Source organism: Cryptotermes secundus, unplaced genomic scaffold, assembly GCF_002891405.2.
Source record: "Cryptotermes secundus unplaced genomic scaffold, Csec_1.0 scaffold655, whole genome shotgun sequence".
Classification (NCBI taxonomy): domain Eukaryota; kingdom Metazoa; phylum Arthropoda; class Insecta; order Blattodea; family Kalotermitidae; genus Cryptotermes; species Cryptotermes secundus.
Genome location: NW_019726234.1, coordinates 320,852 through 346,284, shown reverse-complemented (window position 1 = coordinate 346,284; position 25,433 = coordinate 320,852). Strand labels below are relative to the sequence as shown.

The 25,433-nt window shown below is 40.8% G+C and overlaps 1 protein-coding gene across 1 annotated transcript in view; it reads right to left on the bottom strand.

Moving 5' to 3' along the window:
• Nucleotides 1-25,433, bottom strand: part of LOC111864055 (disks large 1 tumor suppressor protein) — a gene marked incomplete in the record, with an annotated part of 824,637 nt that overhangs the window by 548,554 nt on the left and 250,650 nt on the right. The window contains 1 exon segment of the mRNA XM_033751308.1: nucleotides 13,534-13,647. Coding sequence (XP_033607199.1) covers nucleotides 13,534-13,647 — 114 coding nt within the window.

Below are 25,433 nucleotides of genomic sequence, written 5' to 3'. Positions count from 1 at the left end.
CCAAAATTGGGGCTGTAGCGCCAAAGGAAAGAAAAATTCAACCACTGTCCTCAGAAACTTCATTTCAGCTGACTAACAGTAGATTCGTACTTGCATATATTACATCTTTACAATGAAATCTAATGGAATTTGTGTCGACATCCATATGATTAATTTCCAGTATTCCTTTTGCTACACACAGAAAAACGAAGATTCAGTTATCAATTAGCAATGAATTCTGTTGAAATTTCATAGGAATATTCTTCAAAACGAACTTCGTCAAATATACCTAACCTAAATATCTTAAAACATTTCGAAAGACATATATATTTATAGAAATATAATAAATTTCTTACAATACACTAAGCGGAGTTGCTATGTAGCGAACTTTGTCCGGCAAAGGTGGCCACTGTAATACCGATTTACGCATATCTTGCACTGCTTCCATCTTCCGGACCAGCAACTTGCTAACATACGTAATAATAGAAGACCATGCCTTAGCTTTCTAAATATTTTTTTAATTCACTTAGTGGGGGTTGGAGTCCAGCTGGGTCCACTCGGCACGGCGGCCACTGATTGGTCTACTGTACCTGCCCCGGGTGATTATGATGATGGAGAATTTGGTGGAATGAAGATTGGCAGGGGAAACCGAAGTACTCGGAGAAAACCCGCCCCAGCGCCACTTTATCCACCACAAATGCCACTTGACCAGACCCGGGATCGAACCCGGGCCGCCGCAATGGGAAGCCAACAGCTAACCGCTTGAGCTAGCCTACTAAATAAAAGTACACAAAATTTATTTCGGAGTTGATAATCGATAAACCAGGAGACTCGATGGAACGTATCCTTCACTCACTCTCTCTCTCTCTCTCTCTCTCTCAGACACAGACACAACGAGAGAGACAGAGATACTGCTGGATATTTGAATGCTTTCCAAAGAGCAGGTATTCACATTAATGCAAGTATGTAGACTGAGTGAATCTTCTGCTCCATAAAAAGCACAAATAATCAATCTTAACGAATGTAACTTCGTCCTTTCTATCCAACTTTTACATGAAGTTCATAAAGTAAAAGCATGATGAAAAGGTCATGGCCGTCTGTCCTCGTGTTTCAACTATTTCACGGATTTTGATTAAATATGACATGCAAAGTCTACATTAGAAGTAAGAGGCACGGATATCCCCGTGGGTAATTAAGCATCACACCACGAAACCGCCTGGGGAACTGGAGTTCTCGGCCTCGAGTAACCAGCACCACTGCCCGGTTGCTTTACTCTCGAGGAAAGATCGAACTGGAGTTCTCAGCCTCGAGTAACCAGCACCATTGCCCGGTTGCTTTACTCTCGAGGAAAGATCGCATGGTACACAGCGGATACCATACTGAGCGAGCACCAGCGCCAGTATGGGTGCGGTGACGAAGAGGAAAGCTATTGTCTCTGCTGGAAACTAAACCCCGGTCGTCAGATATATAAGCTTTAAATTAGACGTTCACCGTCTGACGAACTTCAGCGAGAGGAACAGGACACTAATGAACCGGAAGCTCAAATCGAAATACGGTTCGTCGCAGGGAACGGAATTCACCATCTGCTTGCATGGATTTCACTTACTTACGTCGTATTTAATGACGGTGTAAAAGCCCATTAACGCCGAACAGAAGTATGATCAGTGGTTAATGAATAGAGCATAATGTGAAGGGAATAGGGTGTAGCATATTCCTGCATTTGCCTGGACGGACCGGGTGAAACCATGAAAATCTCAGTCATGATAGCTGATATCGGGGACGAGAATTCGACCTGGGATATTCCAAATATGAAGTGCCAGTGGTAACCTCTAGGCAGTCATTAGGGAGCACATAATCGTACGATGTGCATGTGGTTACGCAGCTGTAACTATAAATTAATTTCAGCGATATTGCGCATGTGAACTAAGGTGAAACAAAAAATAACGTAAGGATTTATGCTATACGAGACATTTCAGTAAAGCGATTGTTATAGGCTGGACAACGGAAACAGTAATTTTTATATTCGCCACTGGCTCTGGCGAGGAGCCGGGATAACGCAGTCGGTAGAGCGACTGGCTACCGGCTGGACGATCGAGTTCAAGTCGAGGTAGGGTCAAGAATTTTCTCTCCTCCATGTCGTCCAGATAGGCTCTGAGGTCCAACAAACCTCCTATCTAATTGGTACCGGGGACTCTTTCCCCGGGAATAAAGCGGTTTGGGCGTGAAGCTGATCACTTACCTCCAACTAGTGCCGAGATTAAGAAAATGTGGATATATACATCCACTCCCCCATACGCCTTCAAGGCTTAGCGCTTAATTAGTTAAACACAGTGGTAACTTTAACTTTTACTGGCTCTGGGGCTCACTCAGACTTCTGTAGACAAGGTACAAGGGGCCATCCGTTGGGGTAAAGATCGGGGAGTGAAACTGACATCTCGTGATCCAAGACTGTGCGCTGTAACAGGTCTAATTACAATGCTAAACAGCCTCTTATGACTGATGTACTCGGTATACGAACCCAGTATCGTGATGCGAAGCTCTCAGATTGGTCAAGAAATTAGGTTTGTATTCTGCAGTTAGTTCTAATCATGTCGCTATTATGGAGTCATCTGTGGGCAAATGACGTAAGGAATACATAATGTTCTACAAAGAAATAACGTAGGATTTGAGGTTCTCACAGCGGTGGTTATGCATAGCTCCGTATTGTCATCTGGACAATAACGCTGAAAGTCAACCGACATTTCGGAGGGGCACTTCGCTTCCGTTACCAAAAGGTGAAATATTCCTCTGATAGGTCTGTTGATAGTCAACGGACCACGTGACGTTATAATAACCGCTCTGAAAAATCTCAGATCCTACACAATGTTCCTCTACGGAGAGGCTACTCATCCCCTCAAGAGAGGCGACAGGTTCTTCCGAAACGTCAGTGGACTTTCAAAGGATTGCGCGGGGTTACATTCCAGAATACAGAAATCTTCAAGGAATAAGGTTTCTCAAGAAATTGCATAGGCGTGTACTATATGCAACAAATAAACACCAAGACCAATGACGGATGTAAAAATTCAAAGAACGCTTCTGAAAAAAGAAAAACTCTGCATTTTATAACTGATGAAGTCTTACGGTAAGCACGTGCTATGTGGGTCTCAAAATAAAACATGAATGTTGAACCAGGTATATTACAACCGTCTTAAAATTGACGCCACTGGGCTATGGAAAGTCTATAAACAGGATTCATGTATTTTGAACTGAATTTAGCCAAGCGGGATATGTTACTAATTCAGGGGTTATTGTCCTTATCACCAATAGGAATCCTACACCTCGAAAATTTATATTAATTCATCGTCGGTGGAAGAGAGCAGATTATGACAGTGGTTACAAATCTGATATGTATTCGGCAGGAACGTACGAGTTGTTTTACGGAGGAAAAAAAATCTGTCACTGCTGTATTTTGCCTCGGTTTTCGCCAGAGCTGAAATATAATTGCAGGGATAATCTTCACGCAATTCATTATTGCCTTCTTCCAAATCATTTCCTATTACCATTACAATCATTTTCCCATCTAATTTGACGTCATATATCATATATTCATTCATTCATCAGTAATCTGTCAGATGACAGGTCCACAGCCTCTTCCAAAACAGTTTCTCCACTTAATGCGATCTTCTGTTTTTGGAAAGAGACTATCCAGGAATAGTGATAATGTGGTAGTTTTTCCATTTGCTTTCCACATCGCAGTACAACAGCCGTTCAAACCACTCTGGCAACGCCTGTTGCTATACGAACTTGAACCATCTCGAGCATCATTTTCTCTGTGCTTCAAGTCGCTGCTGATGACGCTGCTTCCGGCATCAGTTTTCGGTGTCTCTCTTCGTCTGACGCCTACCCTTTGACCTGTCCAGCAAGGGAGGCCCTGCCAGTAGCTACGCTACCGCTGGTATAGCTCTCAGGGTCCTTGACATACTCAAACACCCTCACCACGATAAGGTGGAGACACCAACGAGGGGATATCACATATATAGTCTATAAAATTAAATAACCTAAGAATGAATGCTGAAAAATTAAACAAAAGTGATGATGGCCTCTGAAGGAAAATACGAGTATCTAACCCACAATAAAATTATTTAAATACATTCAATTATATAACAAGTTGATCACTTTAACTACTTGGGACTTTACTCCTGTTGCTCCCACTTGGAGCACAGGGCATCCGCGAAACACTTCGATTCACTTCAGTTTCTTAATCCCAAGACAGTCGCAACGCCGCTACTTACACAGGACAACACAAACACAGAATAAACGAAAACATTCATGCCTTGAGTGGGATTCGAACCCACGATCCCAGCGTTCGAACCGGCGAAGACAATTCATGCCTTAGACCGTGCGGCCACAGTGATCGGCACTATTTCAAATTACTTGTGATATTTCTTATAAAAATGACGATAACAACAGCAACAACATTCACTGACATTAATGGGCAGATGAGACAACAGACTACCAAACGACAGCGAAAGATATGAAACTAAAGTTTAAAATAGAGATGGGACCTGCAAGGAAGCGGAACTTGTACTAAGACGGAAACACATGTTCTTAAAATTCGACTAGCGAATTAGGGAAGAGTGGGATTTTAGGAAATGTGAATGAATGTAACCGAATGGACAAAAGATGAAGACATAAAAAGGAACTAACTATATATATATTTGGGAAACGGAATAACAAAAGATTGTAGAGAAACATTGTTAAGGGACTGCATAATAACAGCCTCTAAAATGCTGCTCTGAAGAATATACATCTAAGGAATGGACAGGTACAAAGAGACCATTCGAAGAACGGCGGAAAATAGGACAAGGCTTGAGTCTAGTTCGTGAAGGAGAAGAGAGGAAGAAGAAAAATTAACCTCAACTGTTTCTTGTGCCTTCTCTTATGAAGCCGTCACTTATCTAGCGTCGAATTATAGGATGACGGATGAATGACAAATTACAAATGACCTGGAAGCGATCGTGGTCTAATCAAGGCACTTCCCGACATCTGGCTGGAGGAACTGAGAAAATCCACAAATATCTCATCAGGAAAGCCGATATTCCGGCCGGAATTCGAACCTAGCAACTCCGGGAAACAGATCTAGATAATTACCGGTACACTATTCTTGTTGTTCATGGTAATTCGCTGAATTTATTAAAAGAATAAGAGACAACATAGGTCCAAATGCCATATCCTGGGCTTGCTTCAGCATTATCTGTGGGGCCTTATGCAACCAACAAATTTGTCTGTAATGTAGTTCCAGTTAAATAGTTACCCGTACACATCATCTGGTCGGCTTCAGTTTGCCATTTTCTATGTTCCGTGGAAAATATTTATTAAATTGCATAGGTCTAAGCTTCGAGTAAAGTGAAATAAATCTGATCTGGACTACAAAATTATTAATACATTATATATTATACATAAAATATAATATTTATTAAGTCCGTCAAATAACGTGACACGCCTAAATTGAAAGAGGCCATTTTCGTAGGCATGCCGATGTCATGTGAAATGAGTAGTATTCTCAATACGTTGCTTCGTGTATCTACCGCGCATGAGCAAAGCCCGGGCCACCCAATGCCGCAATCGATTGGCACCGCTTTCTGTTTTCGAGTTGAACAATCGAGATTTTGTTATGCAAACTGCTGACCAATCAGATTATTAACGATCATAGGGAGAGAAAATGTGTTTTTCAACTTATGGTTTAAAAAATGTGATTACATCTAAATTGGAGTCGGCTTATAAAGATTAACGAGCGAATCGTGGGCCAGTATTGTCTACACCCTCTCTAACCAGGGTCTTTTATAGCCAGCCGCGTCAAGTAGAGCACACTGAAAGAGCGTACCCTTGATACGAACACTGAAATCGGCTTTGCGTGTACAAGCATCAACTGCAGATTACAGGAACAATAACGAAGTGGACACCTCACCGTTAATTTTACTGTATATCTGTCAGCCTGTGATAAACTCATGGTCGGCATATCAGCTCTCCCTGTTCCTCAAATGGCGGTGAAACAGACATGCGTAGCTCTAGAATTAATTAAAAATATTCAAGGTGAATTTAAGATAAATAATGTTAAGGACCTAACAAGATACTTAAATATAAAAAGATAAAGCTACTCTGCAACAGGCCGTAAAGGCCCATAGGGTTGTGAGACGTCGAGACTCCCACATTTTCTAGAGAGTCGACTCACAGATGGCGGTGAGATTGTCAGCCTTAAGCACCGGCCGCTTTTTACCCCAGGAAGATTCCTGGTACTCATTTCTGTTAGAGGCTGTCAACCCCAAGGTCACTGTGCAGCTGGAAGGATTAGGTCAATTTTAGAAATGTAATGACCTCATCGGGATTCGGACCCGCGACCTTCCGGTTTGTAGTGTAGTACACCAAACAACTACGCTACCGTGTGCCCCAACAAGATACTTATATAGAATTTTTAAATTATATTTGCAATTCTTCTCCAATTAATGCTTACATCGTGACGTTTAGCAAGTCCTAACCAGTGGTACATGAACACAATAGAACTATTTCCACCTCAAAACAGTGTCTGCCGATATTTGCAACCACAACACACCTCAAATTTTAAGGACTTGGTATATTTTTAATTCTAATTTGGCGATATAGCTAAACAAATTTAGTTTAATAACAAGTGGCGTAAGTAGTAATCTACTTCCGAAAATCTCACTCTATTATTATTTTAAAATAAATATATGGGTGTGTCTGGATATATACGACCCAGAGATTCAACGGCTGCAAACTATGTTCAAGAAATTCTGTTCCTCTGCTTGCTGAATACTGTTTCGTTAAGTCCGTATGCTTTATAATATCAAAGGACAAGAAGGTTGAATATAGTGGATCAGGAGGGATGCGAAAGGCCGTGAACCTGATATATTTTGGGGTTATATTTAAGAATCGTATCTTCCACATCCTTTCGGATCCCTTATTCACATATGAAATTATACGGCAGATAACACCAATAATCGAGAAACAATAAAAAAATCTGTTTCCGATCCATTAGCATGTTTGTATCCATGTAACCTAATTACGTTATCATACTTAAGGGATTAAAAATTGAAAATACGTTAGAAGTAAAAGACTGACGAAGAGCTGTTAGTGAATAAAATGTCTCCTATTTCTGCGTTGGCTACTGAGTGAACTAGTAGAATATTTCATTGTATGTTCAGGGACGATTTTTTATATTCGACGTTCATATCAGCGCTTAAATTTGAGGAAGAAACTAGTGAAATGCTACATTTGGAGCATCGCTTTGTATGGAGCTGAAACATGGACACTTAGGGTAGTAGATCAGAAACACATGGAAAGCTTCGAAATGTGGTGTTGCAGAAGGATGGAGAAGATCAGTTGGACTGATTGTGTGAGATATGAAGAAGTGTTATTTAGAATCAGTGAGCAGAGGAATATCCTACACGAAATAAGAAAACGGAAGGCTAATTGGATCGGTCATATCTTACGCGGTAACTGCCTTCTAAAAGAAGTTATTGAAGGAAAGATAGAGGGGCGGATAGAAGTGACCAGAAGACGAGGAAGAAGACGTAAGAAGATGCTGGATGACCTTGTTAATTTCTGTTAAATTTTATGAATTTAGTATTCAAGATTCCCGGCAACACCACTACTGGGCGTTGCGAGCAACATTCATTTCAAAGGCCTGCGAATTAGCGCGTCTCCACTGCTATTAACAACTTAACAGAAATGGTTCTGCAACAGCATGAGCAGTATTGATGCACAGAAGCAGAATTATAAACAGGACCTCATGGCTGTTTCGGACTTACGTGAAAGTCTTTCCTTTATTCAGTACTCAGTATTTTCCGCCATTCCCCGCTGCCTTGCCCATATTAGGAATTTGCGCATGTCTGTTTCCGAATTCAGCCCAGTCAAATTGGGTANCGTTCCTCCGAAACGTCGGTTAACACCACATATACACGGTGCCAAATCCCAGAAAACTGCTTTCTTCAAGACACAGAATGTATACAGTACAGGCAAGGAGGTTAGTCCTTAATCAACACCAGTGCCTACATACTATCAATCAGAGAGCTGTTGCTGAAATTTGACAGGGCCTGTACTGTGACGTAGAACTTTGCATGTCTAATCTAAAACAGCTTTGTGAAACTCTCTGTTCGTGAAGTTCACTCCGCAGTCCATTAGGCCACAAATGTCAGACGCCTTTTGTGTGTAAAGAAATATTAATATTTTGTGGTCTGTTGTTTATTAAAGACGTACTGAAGTTGTGCAACGTAGACTGCCAGTGTTTCAAGTCAACCACCATGGCCGAAACTCGAACTGATGAGACATCAGTTCGGTAAAAAGAGTGTAGACGAGAAACCAGGATGTTTTTACGGGCGACGAATAGGGTCAATCGGATGAAAACTACCCTCATCAGTGGAACATGCGCCAGGCAAAAAGCCGAACTAACGTGTGCCACTTCCCAGACAAAGAATGGCAGTGTAAATTCTAGATACGCATGAAAACCGTGCGGCCACAAGTTATTTAAGAAATTTCTGGATATATTGCAGTGGTGTTGTGTAATCGACTGTCATACTAAGAACACAGATCGGTGTTATTGGGATACGTCTCAAATAACTGAAATTTTACATACCGGGTACTTGCAAATTTTATTTTAAGAAGCAGCCGGCCTGAATTCTTAAGCGTTTGCCATATTGAAAATGGAGCAAGTCTTGTTAATTTGAGCTATTATTGTATTTCTCTTTTCAAGAAAGAGTCAAATTTTAAGTCACTGATACATAGGGAACAGGTCAGGGTAGCTGAGCGGCCTAATGGATGTACTGTCTTTCCTTGCTTGCAAGCTGGGATCGTGGGTTCAAATCATACACAAGGCATGGATGTTTGGTATGTGTATATCCCGTGTTTGCGTCGTCCTGTGTTTAGATAGAGCCTGATCACTGGTCCAAGGAGTCCTACCGTCTGTAAAATGATCAAAATGAAGAAACAACATCGACAGCGTAAAGGTATAAGAGGAACGGATTAAGTAAGTAAGTTACAAGGCGTTTCAAATGTTTTAATATCTTCAGTAACGTACTCCACTCCGTTAAGATATCAAATAGGTTGTCTGGGCATTGACAATTTAAGAGATTTATTTATTATGCAACGCAATATATCGTAGAAAAAATAAAATATAATGTTATAATGTTGACATGTAACAGGGCCATATTTCTCGTGCATTTACGAATACAGCGGGTAGGTCTAATAACAGTTTAATTACAAGGAAAATTTTAAACTAAAATCCTTTTATTTCATTAGCATTCTTAATGGATGTGCAGCTTACGAAATAAAGAACAATAGAAGTACTGATGATGGCCAAATAATGCTCAAAACATGTTGTGCTACGAAAGAAAATCCGTGCACGGTGTCAAGTGATGACTTTGTGATTGATTTAAAAAAACGAACATTACAAAAACGTCACTGGAGTGTCGCGTACAGTAGACAGTCAACGACAATAAAATCACCAGCAGTACTTTCTCGATTATCAGCCAACGCCAAAAAAAGTAATCAATTCGCAGTAGTGAACCACCACAAAACTTCCATCAACATAAAAACAAGAAACAACAACCAAACAACATCAAAACATCATCGCATCGGAACTGAACTCTGAACGAGACGCGCGGCGAAGAACTCAGCAGGAAGAAGCACGACGCTCCAACCACAACACGCGTGCGCAACCAAGGGGAATACACATATAGATGGGGTACCCAAAAGAAACTGAACTAATTTTTTTGTGGGCAGAGCTTTTGTAGTACCGCGTTTTGCCGCTATGAGCGCATAGAGCTAACATTCCTGAGCCGATAAGCCGACTACCGTTGCTTCAGAAGGTAAGGACTAGTTTCGGCAGAGTTTATAGTGATAACTGTTTTATGTGATCGTCGTTTTTGCAATGGCTGATTTTCGTGAACAGCGTGCGGCGGTGAAATTCTGCTTTTTGCTCGGGAAAAGTGGAACAGAAACTCTTGAAATGTTAAAAACGGCGTACAAGGACGATGCTATGGGGAAAACTCAAGTGTTTGAGTGGTTTTCCCGTTTCAAAAATGGTGAAATGTCAATTGATGACAAACCTCGTTCTGGTCGTCCTTCCACGGCCCGAACACATGAAAATGTTGAAAAAATTCGTGAAATCATCAAGGAAGATCGACGACGGACCATTGAAGAAATTGTGGAGCTGTCGGGAGCTCAGCGGCCAGATTTGTGGCAGTCGGGTGACTGGTTTTTCCATCATGACAATGCCCCTGCTCACACAGCCCTGTCTGTATGACAATTCTTGACCAAAAATGGTATGACCTCTGTTTGTCACCCTCCATACTCATCCGACCTTGCCCCGTGCACCTTTTTTTGTTTCCTCGAATGAAAAGAAACATGAAAGGAAAAAACGACGGAGGCGCTGTCAAGCATCTCAAAAGATGAATTTAGACAATGTTTTGAAAAATGGAATAAAAGACTAGACAAGTGTATTAGTGTAAGTGGAGAGTACTTTGAAGGGGATTGAAGGTTTGTGCTTAAAATTTGAATAAATAAGTTAAAAAAACATAAGTTCGGTTTCTTTTGGGTACCCCCTCGTAGTGGCAGCAACAACAGAAACAGCAGTTTCCCAATTACGTAGATATAATTTTAACACCTGATTATGGCCATATTGACCGAAATATGTTGTGACCAATAAATCTTAAATTTTAAATTTAGAACTTTTACGTTAATAAACATTTGCACATAAGACTGTAAAATGAGATTTATAACTAAAAAAGATTTTTATCGTTGAAAAATTCTTACACGAGGATGCAAATGCAATGAAGCCGTAAGCAACAGAAAATGTAACAGTTTGTGATTATCGATACCTTCGCTACTAAGTAGCTGAAGTTCTATTATTGGCGTCCTTACCATGGATATGTGCTCAACGAAGCACGCAGATGGATCTGGATATATCGCGAGTGAAATGCGTTAATAAATATGAGCTTCTCAAAAATGCAAACCCTTTTGGTCCATCGCTTACGGTTTATGAGTTATGACCATTTGTTTATAACAAATACGGCTAATTAAACTCCACTGTTTAGGGATGACGTAATACTACAGGTAAGCTTGCAGCGTATGACGTCACGCCCTGATAAGCTGTCCGCTGGTAATTACACGAGGGTGCAAATGGAATGAAGCATGACTTTAATGTCAAATTCAAAGATAATTACAATGCCGAACTTGCATAGTTCAGGAAAGATACCTTCGAACTTGACGTTCTTTCGGACCTTTCTCAAGGATTGACTAGATCTAATTCTTACATCGATATGGTCTTTGGGCGAAAGGTGGACAATTTTACCTGCATGAACTAAGGTTCGTACTTTGGCTATCACAAACTTATCTTGAGCACAACCAATCAGCAAGCTCCTCAACTCACAGACGTGACTACACACTAAACGCACTGTACATCTATTAATGTTTCAATAAGGCTTCAATTGTAATGCACAAAGCAGATTTATTCCAACACAAATACCAATTTCAATATGTTTTCAACGTTAATCCTGCGAACCAAGGTTCCCCAATTATTTTTGCATCCTTGGATCCTTGCAGCCGTAGTCCTTATATAACATTCTCTGACGAGAGGATTTGTTTGTCTCTTATGAACATGCTTGGCCTTTGTCAAGTATACGTATCGCATATAAAATTTATAGTATAAAACAAGAATAAAAATTCTTCGAGTGATGCTTTACATCATCTAGCAAGTCGTTGGTTTTTGTGATTTTGTTGTGTTCCCACGGACGTTATAGAATACTCCAATTTGTCCGTGGGAACACAAGAAAATCACAAAAACCAACGACTGACTCCATGATGTAAAGCATCACTCGAAGAATCTTTATTCTTGTTTTATATAATCTAATTTATTATATTTTTACGGCAAGTATTTTAATATAATTAATATTATTGTATCCAATTTTACTAGTACTGCAGTTCAGTGGTGTATATATGTTAGCCTTGTATCTGCCTGATGATGGCTTTTAATAGCCGAAACACGTAGCAGAGCGAAACTTGGCACTGACCTTAATATAGTTGTGTTGTGACGGTTTTAATAAAGAAATTGTAAATACAAAACAACAGGTCCGACTGAGTGGCCGCGTCTTAACGGTGAACATTCGATCTCTACTTCCAAGTAAACTCACGGAATGACCGTTAGAAAGATGTCGTTGAAATATGTAAGAGAAAAACCACTCTTCTTTCTGAGAATGAAACGAAACACATACTGTGGCCGACGTTCCAACTCCATGAATATTAAAATATTAAGATGAACAGAGAATGAAGCTTATCGACAGTTTAATCGGGGGCAGCGAAACTATAAGTAAGAGTTTTCTGAATTAACCAATGGGAACAGTGCACACTTTTCCCCCGCCACACGAGAGATTTTTTTTTAATTCGCTTAGAGTGGGTGGAGTTCAACTGGGTCCACTCGGCACGGCGGCAACTGATTGGCCTGTTGTAGCCTGCTCCGGGTGATTATGATGATGGAGAATTTGATGGAATGAAGATTGGCAGGGGAAACCGAAGCACTCGGAGAAAACCCGCCACTTTATCCACCACAAATCTCACTTGACCAGACCCCGAGATCGAACCCGGGCCGCCGAGGTGGGAAGCCAGCGACTGACCGCTTCAGCTATGGCGCGGCCTACACACAACAGATTAATCCCATCAGGACGAAAGGACTTGGGTTCATGACGGATACATTAACTGACGTTTCTGCACATACATCATTGTCATGATGACGTCGTACCGCTCAACTCTCTTATACAACATGGGAGCCTCATACTAGGACGTCCACTCTCGGGAGAACAGACTTAACCCATTTTCGCCCGAACGTCTTATGGGGAACTTAGCACTGCCGGTAACACAGCGAATGCTTCGTTCATCGTTCAACGACGTTTAAGTACCGATACCGAAAACTAGAGTACAAACTACTTGTGAGAAAACGTACCAACCAACATTTTCTTTAGTATAACCTGGAGGGATAGCGCAGTCGGTATAGTGACTGCCTACGGGCTGGACGACCGAGGGGTCGGAGTTCGAGTCTCGGTAGGGTCAGAATTGTCTCTTCTCCATATTGTCCAGACCGGCTCTGGGGCCCACCCAACATCCTAGCCAATGAGCACTGGGGGCTCTTCCCCGGGGGTAAAGCGGCCGGTCAGAGAAGCTGACACTCACCTCCAGTTAGTGCCGAGGTCAAGAAAATGTGGCTCTATACATTCACTCGCCAATAAGCCTTCATGGTGTACTGTTTAATTAGTTAAGAACAAGGTCAACTTTACCTTTACCTTTAGAACCTGCATAATTATCACGATTTCCTGTCCTTAATAATTGTTTGGTTACAAAACCGACGTTACGTGTGGAAGTTCTACAAGTTCCGACAACGAAGTTTCTTCTGCTTTAAGTCACGCAATCCTGATTTGGAGACATGGCTTGTGTCTTCAGGTTTTAACTACAGGTCCTTCAATAAATGATGCTGTAGGACTTATGCGACAGATTACGTCACCAAGCGCTCACCTGTGAATAGGCTAGTTGCGGGTCATCAGGACTAGCGGAACGGCGATCCTGAAGTGTCATGAGAGCCTGTGTCAGGGGCAGCAGAGTTCCAGAGACCCGACCGTCGTAGCTGCCCTGCAACAATCAACATGACAACAGGCGTCTGGAAGTGAGGCTTCATTTAAGTGCAAGCCACACCCCCTCGTCACCCAGCTGTGTTATTTGCACACCCGCGTTAGTGGCCATTTTAGATCTAAGTTTCCTACAAGACTATGTTAGTAGCAAGATGAACTTAATATACTGAAAATATTGTTTTAATTATTTCAATTGTTGTCATTAAAAAGTAATTAAAATGGTGCCCTTTCAAATATTTTTATCCGGATACCAAAATTTGTATTTTAACAGGAAAGCAACAAATATCTTAGTGGTAAAAATATGTTTTGATTGGACGAAATATGATTAAAAATAATAAAAATAACAGAACTTTTGCGCATTTCACATGGAGGAAAAGATGAAAAAATAAAGAGAATAATAAGTGAAACGTGCAAAAAGAACTGTACGTTACAGTATTCCCAAAATGACTGTCAGATAAAAGAAAAGGTAATATCCATTTCTGTTGATGTGAACTGCCTACAACATCTTAAAATCTTAGGTCTACATATATTATTGATACTTTGCCCGTTTTGTTTCTTAATACTGCAGTTTAGAGGTTAATGTTACAACTAAGTAAAAGAAGTAAAGCTATCCCTGTAACAGGCCGTGAAGGCCCATAGGGGTGTGAGACGTTGAGGGTCCCACACTATCTAGACAATCGGCTCAAAGATGGCGGTAAGGTTGCCAGCCTTACGCGCCGGCCGCGGTTTACTCCCCAGGAAAAGTATTTAGTTAATTCCTGGTACTCATTTCTGTTAGAGGCTGAGTCCACCCCAGGGCCATAGTACGGCTGGAAGGATTAAAACTGTAATAAATATGTTTGTACCTATAATGTCAAAGGTTAAAGTTATTGCTTTGTATCGGAAAATAGAAATATTCCCAGTGAAAAAAAAAATATAGCGGGAAATAATAAATGTCTGTTATGGAGCGTAGCTTTATTGCTGGAAAATAAGGAAAGCCAGCATCGCGCATTCAGGTAGGACTACTGTTCCGTACATATATAATAATCGGCAGAGCTCCAGCGCATTCGACCCTTATTCACAAGGGATAATGTTGTGCGTTACAAAACACAAAAACTAATTCTTCTCTGAGTTGCAGACAATATTTCAAAAGAAAGAAAATTATATTTCAGAATTCGCATACAACAATCCATTTTCTTTCTATGGCAGCTTTAATGTTCACAAGATAAAAAAACAGCCATGCAGCTTTATTGACGACATTCTGACCGTTACATTTTAGTAATATATCAAAACTAAAATTCGATCAAGTGTAACAATTTTTGATGATTACATAAAATCTTTTGTTGTCATATATATTTCATCCTTAAGATCCAATCTTCAGGAGCCTAATCAACAGTACAAAACGGAACAAGTTACCTAAGCCTTTGTCGCAATAGTATTTACCCTACAGACTTACCGAAGCGACTGATGTGTTAGTATTAGTAATGGTTAGTATCAAAGCTGAGTAGCCAAATTATTGAAATAGTTAGGCTATGCTGTCCAAAGTGAGATGCAATAACAGCATTCGTAGTAAGATTTGAGGTTTTCACGGCGGTGACTATGAAGAACGCGGTCTTCTTGGATGTGGCGCCGTGTAGATATTGTGTTAACCGGCGTTTTGGAGGAACGTATCGCCTCCATCTTCAGGGTAGAAGAAAAGAAGAAATCCGCGAGCGAACACTCTGTTGCATCCGCTCACGCTGGTTCGCTCGCTGATTTCTTCTTTTCTTCTACCCTAAAGATGGAGGCTAAACGTTCCCCGAAACGTCGGTTAACACAATATCTACATGGCGCCACATCCCAGAAGACTGCTTTCTTCATCAGCATTCGTAGTAGTTTACAGTAGCTGACAAAAGATAAAAGACCTACAACCATTAAACTTAATAAATTCCATGCTGTCACCAACTGTAAATTTCTGCGAATGCTGTAATGATATACCGACTGAGCCGCCGGTTACACCACCGTCCTTAAATACTCGTGCTAAGAATGCAGCGAAGTAGATTTTCCTTCATCCGCATCGCAAGGACGGTCGTTCAGAAGTGTTCCTGACCTTCACGTAATTCCGCCACGATTCATTAAAGAGAACAGCAGAGGACAACCTACTCTCCATCCGTCTTCTTCCCCCTCCATCCTCAACATTTTGCAAACCGCCACGTTTCTTCCCTCGATACCTTCTGAGTTTCCTCCATTTGGAGTCCTAACCTCCCCTTCACTCATACCCTTTAATTTGAATAAAACACGAAGTGAAACGCGTTCCCTCTACTTCCCCAGAGATCAATCCCTTTCTCTTCCCCACTGGGCCGTCAGCCAAGTCCACCTCGTCGACGCCTACATTGCGTTTCCTTGAACTATATGCTTGCTAGGGATACAGATCCGTGGGCTCGAACACCACCTAGCGACGACGCTCGGAAGTATTGCCGCATTACGAAACAGTATATTACCTGAGGTAAAAACATCAACTACGATGATGAGCTGCATTCGAAGGAAACGGGATCATGCTGCACATTTTTTCTTTTATCGAGACTATATGTTCTTAAATGAAAAAATACAATAAGCAGATATACTTTTTTAAGCGGCCTCCGTAGTCTAGAGGTAACGTTCCCACCTCATGACTCGTAGTACGCGGGTTCAAATACCCGGCGGAGGTCGTCGAATTTTTAAGGGCGGAAAAATTCAGGGAACAAGTCCTCCGGGAGGGACTTTAAGCCGTGGTCCCGTGTCGTAGCTTTACGGCACGTAAAAGAACCTCATATCTCCGAAGGAGGTCACTGAGCCAAATTAACGGACGTTTCCCGCCAAACAGCAGTCTCTAATACCTCTGGTAGGTGGGGGAAGCATTATAGATACCTCTCAGCTAGTAGAGCCGGTCTCGCTGGCTGGGCGGGACTGATGGTAAGCACCAATACCGCTAGGATATAGAGACTGGTAGAAATCATAGAGGGAAGCACAATGGACCAATACAGGACTAAGTGCATGGGGAAACCCACCCTCTCCAATAACTAACTAACTAACTATACTTTTTTATGTTGTGCATGCTTTTATGTATATGAATATTCGAAGTTTGTACCGTCACGTAAAAAACGGGTTTTCTGACTACTATATTATGAAACGATTGAACTCAAGTGAAAACAATGTCAACCAGTCAACGAATACAAAATAGCACACTACGACCACTATGTAGGATACTGTGATATTATATATACACGTATATACATTTTAATAATTCTATAATATTGCATAGATATTCGTACGTTCGTTCAAAAATACGCGCACAATTTTTTAATGTATGAAGCTGAAAAAATGGATCCATTTTAATAAGATTGTCACGTGTATGGAGTTAGGGTGGCGAATAACAATGGGTTCTGGATTTAATAGTTGAGTTTATTGGCACTTCTTTACAATTACAGTTATTAATAACCGCTCATACATTGAACTCCTGAACAACATCTGTCTGATGAATCTCTCACTGATTTCGGACTGATCTCCAATGCAGCTTAATTCACTGCCTTTTATCACTGCCTTTTATCACTGCCACGAGGCCGGGATAGAAGTGACCATGTCGAACAGTTCTTCTGTCCTTCTGTGTTGTCATGGGAATGCCTTTGTTACTGTTCGTTGTCGCGGGGACATGCGCCAGCTAACCGTTGCCTAGCAAAATCACTTCAGCTTCTGCTATTATTCCGGGTGTCAGGTAGTGTTTACCTAGCCGTTACTTAGCAAGTGGTCATATTCTTTCACAATATAATTCAGCACAGAAACGTAATAAATTTATTGCTTTTATTCATACACACCTGATGATGGTCAGAAGAGACCGAAACACGTAGTGCGATTTCTATATTTGAACTGAGTGACATTGTTTTTACTTGACTTAAATCGTTTTATGACACAACAGTTAAGAAGATATACATTTAACCCTAAGATGTACGTTAACAAGTTGACAACAAGCGAAGAATTAAATCTATAACGTTAGAACTACTAAAAATGAGGAACAATGTATTCTAAGTAAACATATAAATATATATATATACGTGTAAGTATGTAAGTAAGTACGTAAATAAGAGGCAGTCCTTCAACAGCTGATAATTATTCGGATTTAATAGCGTCTCTGTTTATACGAAACACGAAATCTTTTCACCACCACAATAAAAGTTAGAAAGAAATGCTAATGAAAAGCTGTCGACTATTGCTGAGATCGAGAAATCCACAAACACAATGTCCCAGTGATGGATCGGCCCCCGTCAATAGCTACAGCTTATATAGGAAGCTGGTACTTCACTAGAGGCACAAGTCAAAGGGAAATACAATCACTTGCATGAAGACTGAGGGCCATCAGGTTTAACCAACGGTGCCAGATCGTCTTTTCGAGCCACTTACCATTAATTATCAGGAATATTGTACTGTATACGACTACACTTGCCACTGTCAATAACGCACAGCCCTTTCCTCAATATCTCTGCTGAGAAATGTCGCGGTGTTGGAAATGAAATGTAGCTTAAACGAAGCCTACCTGAGAAAACCCATAAGCTTGAAAAAAAAAAAAGCATTCCTAACTAAAGCACATTTATTTTTATTCTTCCTACACCCTGTGATTAGGCTTACTGTTTCTGCAGAGAGAGGGAGATAGAGCCATTCCAACACTTGCGAGGTCTTCCTGAGTTTCTTCCGCGTTCTGGGGAGTTATGTCTGAAGACTCGAACAATTTTGTCTTGTCATTCTTGTAATGTGATTCTTCCATCCTTCCCTACGTCTATTCAATCACGCTCCTATTGGTTGAATTTCACGATGTTCCCTAACAATCCAGTTTCTTACATGAACCACCCTTCTTTTTCCGAAAAATTTCTTCGATGTGTTTATTTCTGTAGTCTCTAATATTTGCTTGGAAATGACTTCTCTGGCTTATGCTCCGTAGGCTAGGATTGGTCGTATAACTGATTTATAGGTTCTTGAAGGTAGTTTAGTTTCTGTTCTTAGATATTTATTTCGCCATACGGTGTCATTCAGCGTCTAGCATGTTTGATGATTTACTTCCGAATGACTGCTCGATATTAATCACTTAAAGTAATCACGTGTAAAACATGCTTGTATCTTTATTCAGATCACAGAATTTCAAAGAAAACGAATAAGTTCAACAAAAGATAATCTTCACAGCGTACTTAACGCAAGTATCATTAATTTTATGTAATTCCAAGAAGACCTATATGCCACTTTTGACGTTTCATGATTCTCACAGTGTCCATGCCTACACATCAGATTACACGATTCTGAACCAAATGCGAACATTTATCTGCTGAGTCTCAGCCATTAAGTTTACAGGAGGGACATCTTCTCCATAGCCGCCGCGACCCTTTGAAGGACAACATGAAGGCACAAAGAGGGCAACTGATACCGCTGCTGTCCAATAGGTGGTGAACAGGTGTTTCGAATTTTCTGTGTAGTCTTTGTACAGAGATACACAAACAGACACGTTATAGGGTACGTGTAACTTAGGCTTTGGGGTTTGTCCACGTTGCAGTTTGAAGATATTGCAGCGTTTCGGCGTATACTGTAGCTGTCATCTTCAGGGTGATTCGACCTGTTCATACTGGAATAGCTTCAACATGCTTAGAAGAGGCTAAATCCTGAAGGCCAAAGATACAGGACGCAAAAATCTAAGGAAGAGAACATAGCAGGAGAGCTATTCCTGTCCTAACGTCCCATCACGGAAATTATTTCAATATAACGATGTATTCTGATACTGCGTTTACACTAGCATTTGTCTGGCGAATTCTGTTTTGGTCCGAATCGTCTGTTATAACTAGTAATACTTTTAAGTATTTTATTCAACGTCTATGTTTTCCCAATACCACCGTAGTCCTGCTTCTTCCAACTTTAAACACGATACACAGTATTATGATAACAGATATGGATTTCGAAAACTCTGAAATTTTTCTTGATAAATTTATTGACCTTGTTGCAACTATAAATGCTAAACAGCGCCAGACAACAGCACAGTTCCAAATAAAGAAATGTGGAGAATTTTGAACGAAACTATTCTGGCCCAATTTTAAAAATTTGCTAGAATTTTTTTGGAAGGACCGAAGGAAGATAGATAGAGGCCGCGCCATAGCTCAAGCGGTTAGTCGCCGGCTTCCCACCGCGGCGGCCCGGGTTCGATCCCGAGTCTGGTCAAGTGGGATTTGTGGTGGACAAAGTGGGGCTGGGGCGGGTTTTCTCCGAGTACTTCGGTTTCCCCTGCCAATCTTCATTTCACCAAATTCTCCAGTATCATAATCACCTGGGTTGGCTACAATAGGCCAATCAGTGGCCGCCGTGCCGAGTGGACCCAGCTGGACTCCACCCCCACTAAGCGAATTAAAGAAAAAAAAAAGACAGGCAACCCCGGTAAGGAAAACAGGTTAGGGCTAAGATTTGATCCTAAGCCAACTGAGTATAAAGAAGTGCTAACCGTTCTACAATGGAGATCTAGGTTTGAATCTGATGGTAGAGCCAACAAGAATAATAGCCTAAGTCTGATAAATGATAGATTAAATGATAAATTCAATATACCTAATAAACAGTTGTATCCCCTGCGTACCAGGCACAAGTGCAGTCATCTGTAAGACGGCATACATGGGATAGCTGTGAACATGGTCTTCATCGACTCAAAACTGTATGGCGAATATGTCTCTTACGACTGCAATTAAATATGAGTGAACAGTTCAGAGATGAACATAAACTGTGTGTGAACTTGCTGATGAGGTTCAATGATACTTCCGTAGTATTAGAGGATTAAAGTTCTATACCTAAATTAAGAAAAATATTAGACGAAGCGTGTCTCGTCTCCCCAGTCTCTGAACCTTATAGTCCAACTAGACTAAGACTGACACCCGGTCTAAGTCATATTTCTTCAGCCCATAAGATTTGAGAACGGGGAAATACATCATGCGAGCCATGATATCATTATGGGGAGAAATGTGCTCCTTGCTTATTTGAAGCGAATATACCAGAATTCAATTTAAAAAATTCATTCTGAATTAATTATGCATTTTTAGGTTACTTATTTTACGGAAAGTGAACTGATGGTGCACCACATAGTTTGTATGAATGACTGAGAGCAGTATAATCCTTTAATCTGCTAACCGATTTCCATTCAATTTGTTATGTAACTGCACTGCAGATACGTCTGCCTTTCCTCTGTCTTGGTACCCTCTATGCAGAAAGGAAGTAGAAAGACGGATAATGTTAACCAAGAAAAGGTTCAAAATATTTGAACCAGTCTCTTGCAATTCGGTGCATTCGTAAATACGTCACAAAATACACAATCATTAGTATGACAGAGTAGAATAATTATTCAGCGGGAATTTCTAATCGCAATGAACCACAAGACACTCAGATCTGCTACCAATTACTACGTATAAATACTGCACGGCGATATAGTTCGGATTGAACCTTGGTCTGTTGTACTTTCACAGATTTCCTATGCCTATATATACTCCTCGAATAGATTACCAACCCAATGTAAAGCACCTTCCATCACATGGCAACGTATGTTTACCTCGAGCTGTAACTAACCATGTGGACCATGAATCTTACTGGGTTAAATGGCGGTTATTGGATAAATCCGTTTTCGCAGAATTTATAGCCGAAGGTCGAAATAATAATGTTATAATTATCACCCGTCTTAAGAAAAGAGATGAACAGAATGCGGTTCAAGATTCAGCGAAAAGCAGAAATGCTGAACTGTTGTAAAGAAGAGCGCAGACAGCGCTGCGGTGGGATGAGCTGGAACTAGACACATTTCTTTCGAAATGGAGACGTCACATTAAGTTTCCACAAGTGGGATTTTCACACAGCTGTTCCCTAGCGATGATATTATAAGTTATCTAAAGCTGAGGAATCTATCCGACTAATTGAGAAGTCAATTCAGGTCGCATCAAATGCTAGATGTAAGGCATCCTAATTTCCTCTGGTCTTGTGCCAACGTGACACCTTCATCCTTTGAAGAAGGCTGATGGCTACCTGGTTCTAACGTAGCACAATATTTGAAAGCAAAATTACCCACGCATAGCCAGTCGCCATGGTAGTCTGCATTACTTTCCAGAGCACGAATGCAATTTACTGCAAGAGAACAAGAAGCGCCAAGCCAAGTTTGTACAAGCACACGCAAAATTTTACGTTTACTGCACATAAAGAATAGGAAACGTGCTTTTCAGAACTCTGCGAGAAAGGCATAGAAAATGGGCCGTAGGAAGAACTGTATCGCGTGAGGTAGCATTAAGGAGGGCGTAAAAATATCTAATATAGATCTGGCAGGTTTTCGGAGTAAATACCGTTATACTCGATTATAACATGACTATTTAACGAGAAGGTGAGCTCTGTTTATCGACTTCTACAAGCAGAGCAGCTTCCTCAAGGTGGATGCACATTTAACTACACCGGATACGTATTTGAATGGGAACCTCACATCCCCATGCACCTATATAACGTCCAGTAAAATGAAAAAAAAAATTAAGCTCTAAAAAGAAAGATTCAAATAAATGTTCCTGGTAACAGTGTTACTGGGGTTTCGAATCCCATACGGGGCCTCAGTGTTTTAGATTTGTGTGTGTGTTTGTGTTCTGTCTTGTCTTGTGATGGTAGGCGACAACCATGCGACAACCGAACTGTCCCTTATTAATTTCTAACGGAATATTGCGAAAGTTGAAGAGAAATTTAAACAAAATAATAAATGCCCATTAATTGTTTATTTGCATAGACAAATCATACAGAATTACAGGTTCTCAGATGAAAAGATTTAATCTGTACGTGGCATTAACATGTCAGATGCCACAACAGATATACATTGCTTGGAAACCAACCAGTCTTCTCTGCGTATCTCTGATGTGTAACTTCAACTGTTAAAAGAAACCTGCCCTGTTATCTAGCAACTGGCATACTCATATCATGTTACCTAGGGGATTTAGGAACTAAAATATGTCTTTCTGCTGAAAACATAAGCGTATTATGCATATATGCTCATTAGCATAATCTGTATAATACAACGTTTAGGTATGTTTCCATTCCTCTCCAGGTTCGCGGGAATGCCGACGGAGGCGCCACGTTCTGCATGTCTAAGTTGACAGCAGTCCACCTCGTGAGGCGTCATGGCTATAGGAAAATGGCCGAATCATCTGTTTCTACTGTTAAGGGTTGCTAATCAACAACGACGATGTGTAACTTGAAAAGGAAAATTACAAATTTAATTCTATGAACTTGAATGTATAAGGGGTGGGCCTTCTTGGTCATTATACCGCGACCAGAGTGATCCTATTGTGCCTTACATTCTATGAACTTACACAGTTTTAAAAATGTAAGAACGAAATTTAACATAATATTGAACACATACATATAACCTTTTATGAATTTAATACAGTGTGCAAAAGGTTTAAGACGTGTGAGAAATGGCTAACCGTATCAAAGAAATCTAAGAAACCTCGGAAGAAATGTTACTGAATCATTAGTAAGGTAAAGTTGTCCCTGTCCTTAATTAAGTACTACGCCATGAAGGCGTATGGGAGAGTGCATGTATAGATCCACGTATTCTTGACCTCAGTACCAGTTGGAGGTGAGTGGTCAGCTTCACTTCCCTGCCGCTTTACCCCAGGGGAAAGAGCCCCCCGTACCCACTGGATAGGAAGCTGGGTGGGCTCTAGAACCGGTCTGGACGTTATGGAGAAGAGAAAATTCTTGACCCTACCGGGACTCGAACTCCGACGCCTCAGTCGTCCAGCCCTTAGCCAGTCGCTATACCGACTGCACAATACCATAATGAATCATCAGTGGATAAAAGAAAGAGACAAGAAACCGAAATGAATCTCCATGACGACGGAGACAAACTTGAAACAATGGAGAGGGTGAGGAACCTTTAAGTTCCAACAGAGCAAAGTATGTTGACCGGGTACAGCTAAGTCTACATGCTCTGCGTCACAATGAATAACACAACAACGATTGCTTACTAATAATTTATAGCATTAAAAAGCCATCTTCTTTCATCAATAAATTACTCGGAGAGCCAACTTTGATACGGTTATCTCTCCACCCCTCACTTTTAGCATGGACGCCAACGGAGCATGATGGATACCCTGTACTAACACATCCGGTAGCGCATTGTTACTGATCAGCTCTTGTATGTCATCCGATATTATGCATAAAGCACGGTTAGGAACTTAGGTGGAAACACACATCATACACATTATTTATAGTTAGGACTGCATCAATATTGTGACGTAATCCATGAAAGCTGTAATAGTTCATTACTAGGCAACGGTTCGATAAACAGGTTCCGGCGGAAATGAACACGAATGCAAGAATATAAGAACTGCTGTTTATATGAAACGGTGAGGTAAACACACCTATATAACGATACAGGAATAGTTAGGAAACTGTGTTTTCTGTTGGGGCCGCACCCAGGCGGGGTCGAATACCTCCACCGTGATTCAGCGAGTCGTAGGAGGCGACGAAAATTTAAGTCTCAAATCTGAGACAGTAATATATGGTCGCGATATAAAAAAGACAGACCCGTCCTCTCGTCAGAGAGGGCGCCCCACAAAAACAAGACCGTAAATGTCAAACAGTAATAAATATCTGGTCATGAGCCCCAGATGGGACTCAACACAAAGACTGATTGACCGTCAGTTGCAATGTGACTTTGACTTTTTTGACTTTCTTGAGAAGGCTGTTGAGTGATTGCGAAAAGACAGCAACGAGTATAGACAGTGCAGTTTTGAAGAAAGTAATTAGACTCTGAAAAGCGTGTGCTGCAATTACAGTAAGACTGGTATAATTACTGTGTTGAAATCCGTTGCCAGGATACGGCTAGTGAAGACTAAGAACCCAAATGCGTGTGTAACGGTGAACTGTAAAGTGTGTAGATCAGCAATATGCTGTATTTCCTGTAATTACGAGTTAGCTGTCAATAACTCCAATCATCCAATCCAAATCCCGTCTATAGTAACACAAACACGTGACAATATCAATGGAAAATTTATTAATTTTTCAGGTGATTAACTAGTTTAGCACAGACGATATTTACTGTACAGGGACAACAATTATGCTAAAAACTTTTTACAGAATACCGAAACTTTCAAAGGTCATTTCTCCAGACATTAATTTTTGCTATCAATTATCTTCGTTCTGGAACTCGAAACACTAGCTGAGAATTTGTGCTGGAGCCCCAAGGTAATATTATAGTGTATATTTCAAAACTGAACATTTTACGTCGTACCTGCAAATGTGACTATCGTTTAGTAGATCAGAATCACTGTCTGCTATTTTGATTTCAACATGTCACGTCACTAGACACGTTACTATCACAGCCATGTTCATGAGAGCGTGCTTTAACATGATTCACGATATTTCAGATAGAAGCACGTAAACAATACGGCGCATTTTTGCTTATCTGTCATCTAAATATCCCGATAGCGCATATTACAACTCGCGGGCTATCACAGCACTCGCCTCATGTCTAACATAAATGCGGGCGCCACAGATAATACTCGTAGACTAACTATTTTTGGCAGATAAACGTATTCGTGTCTGTTTATAGGCCTAGTCATTAGCTAACTGCAATTTCAATTAATACGAGTAAATGTGCCATCTTATGGAGATGAGAGGACACGCGGTAGCGTAGTTGCCTGAGGCACTATGTTACATACAAGCCGAAAGGTCGCGGGTTCGATTCCCGATGATATGCGATTTTAAATTGACCTAATCATTCCAGCCGCACTATGGCTCTGGGATCGGCCTCTAGCA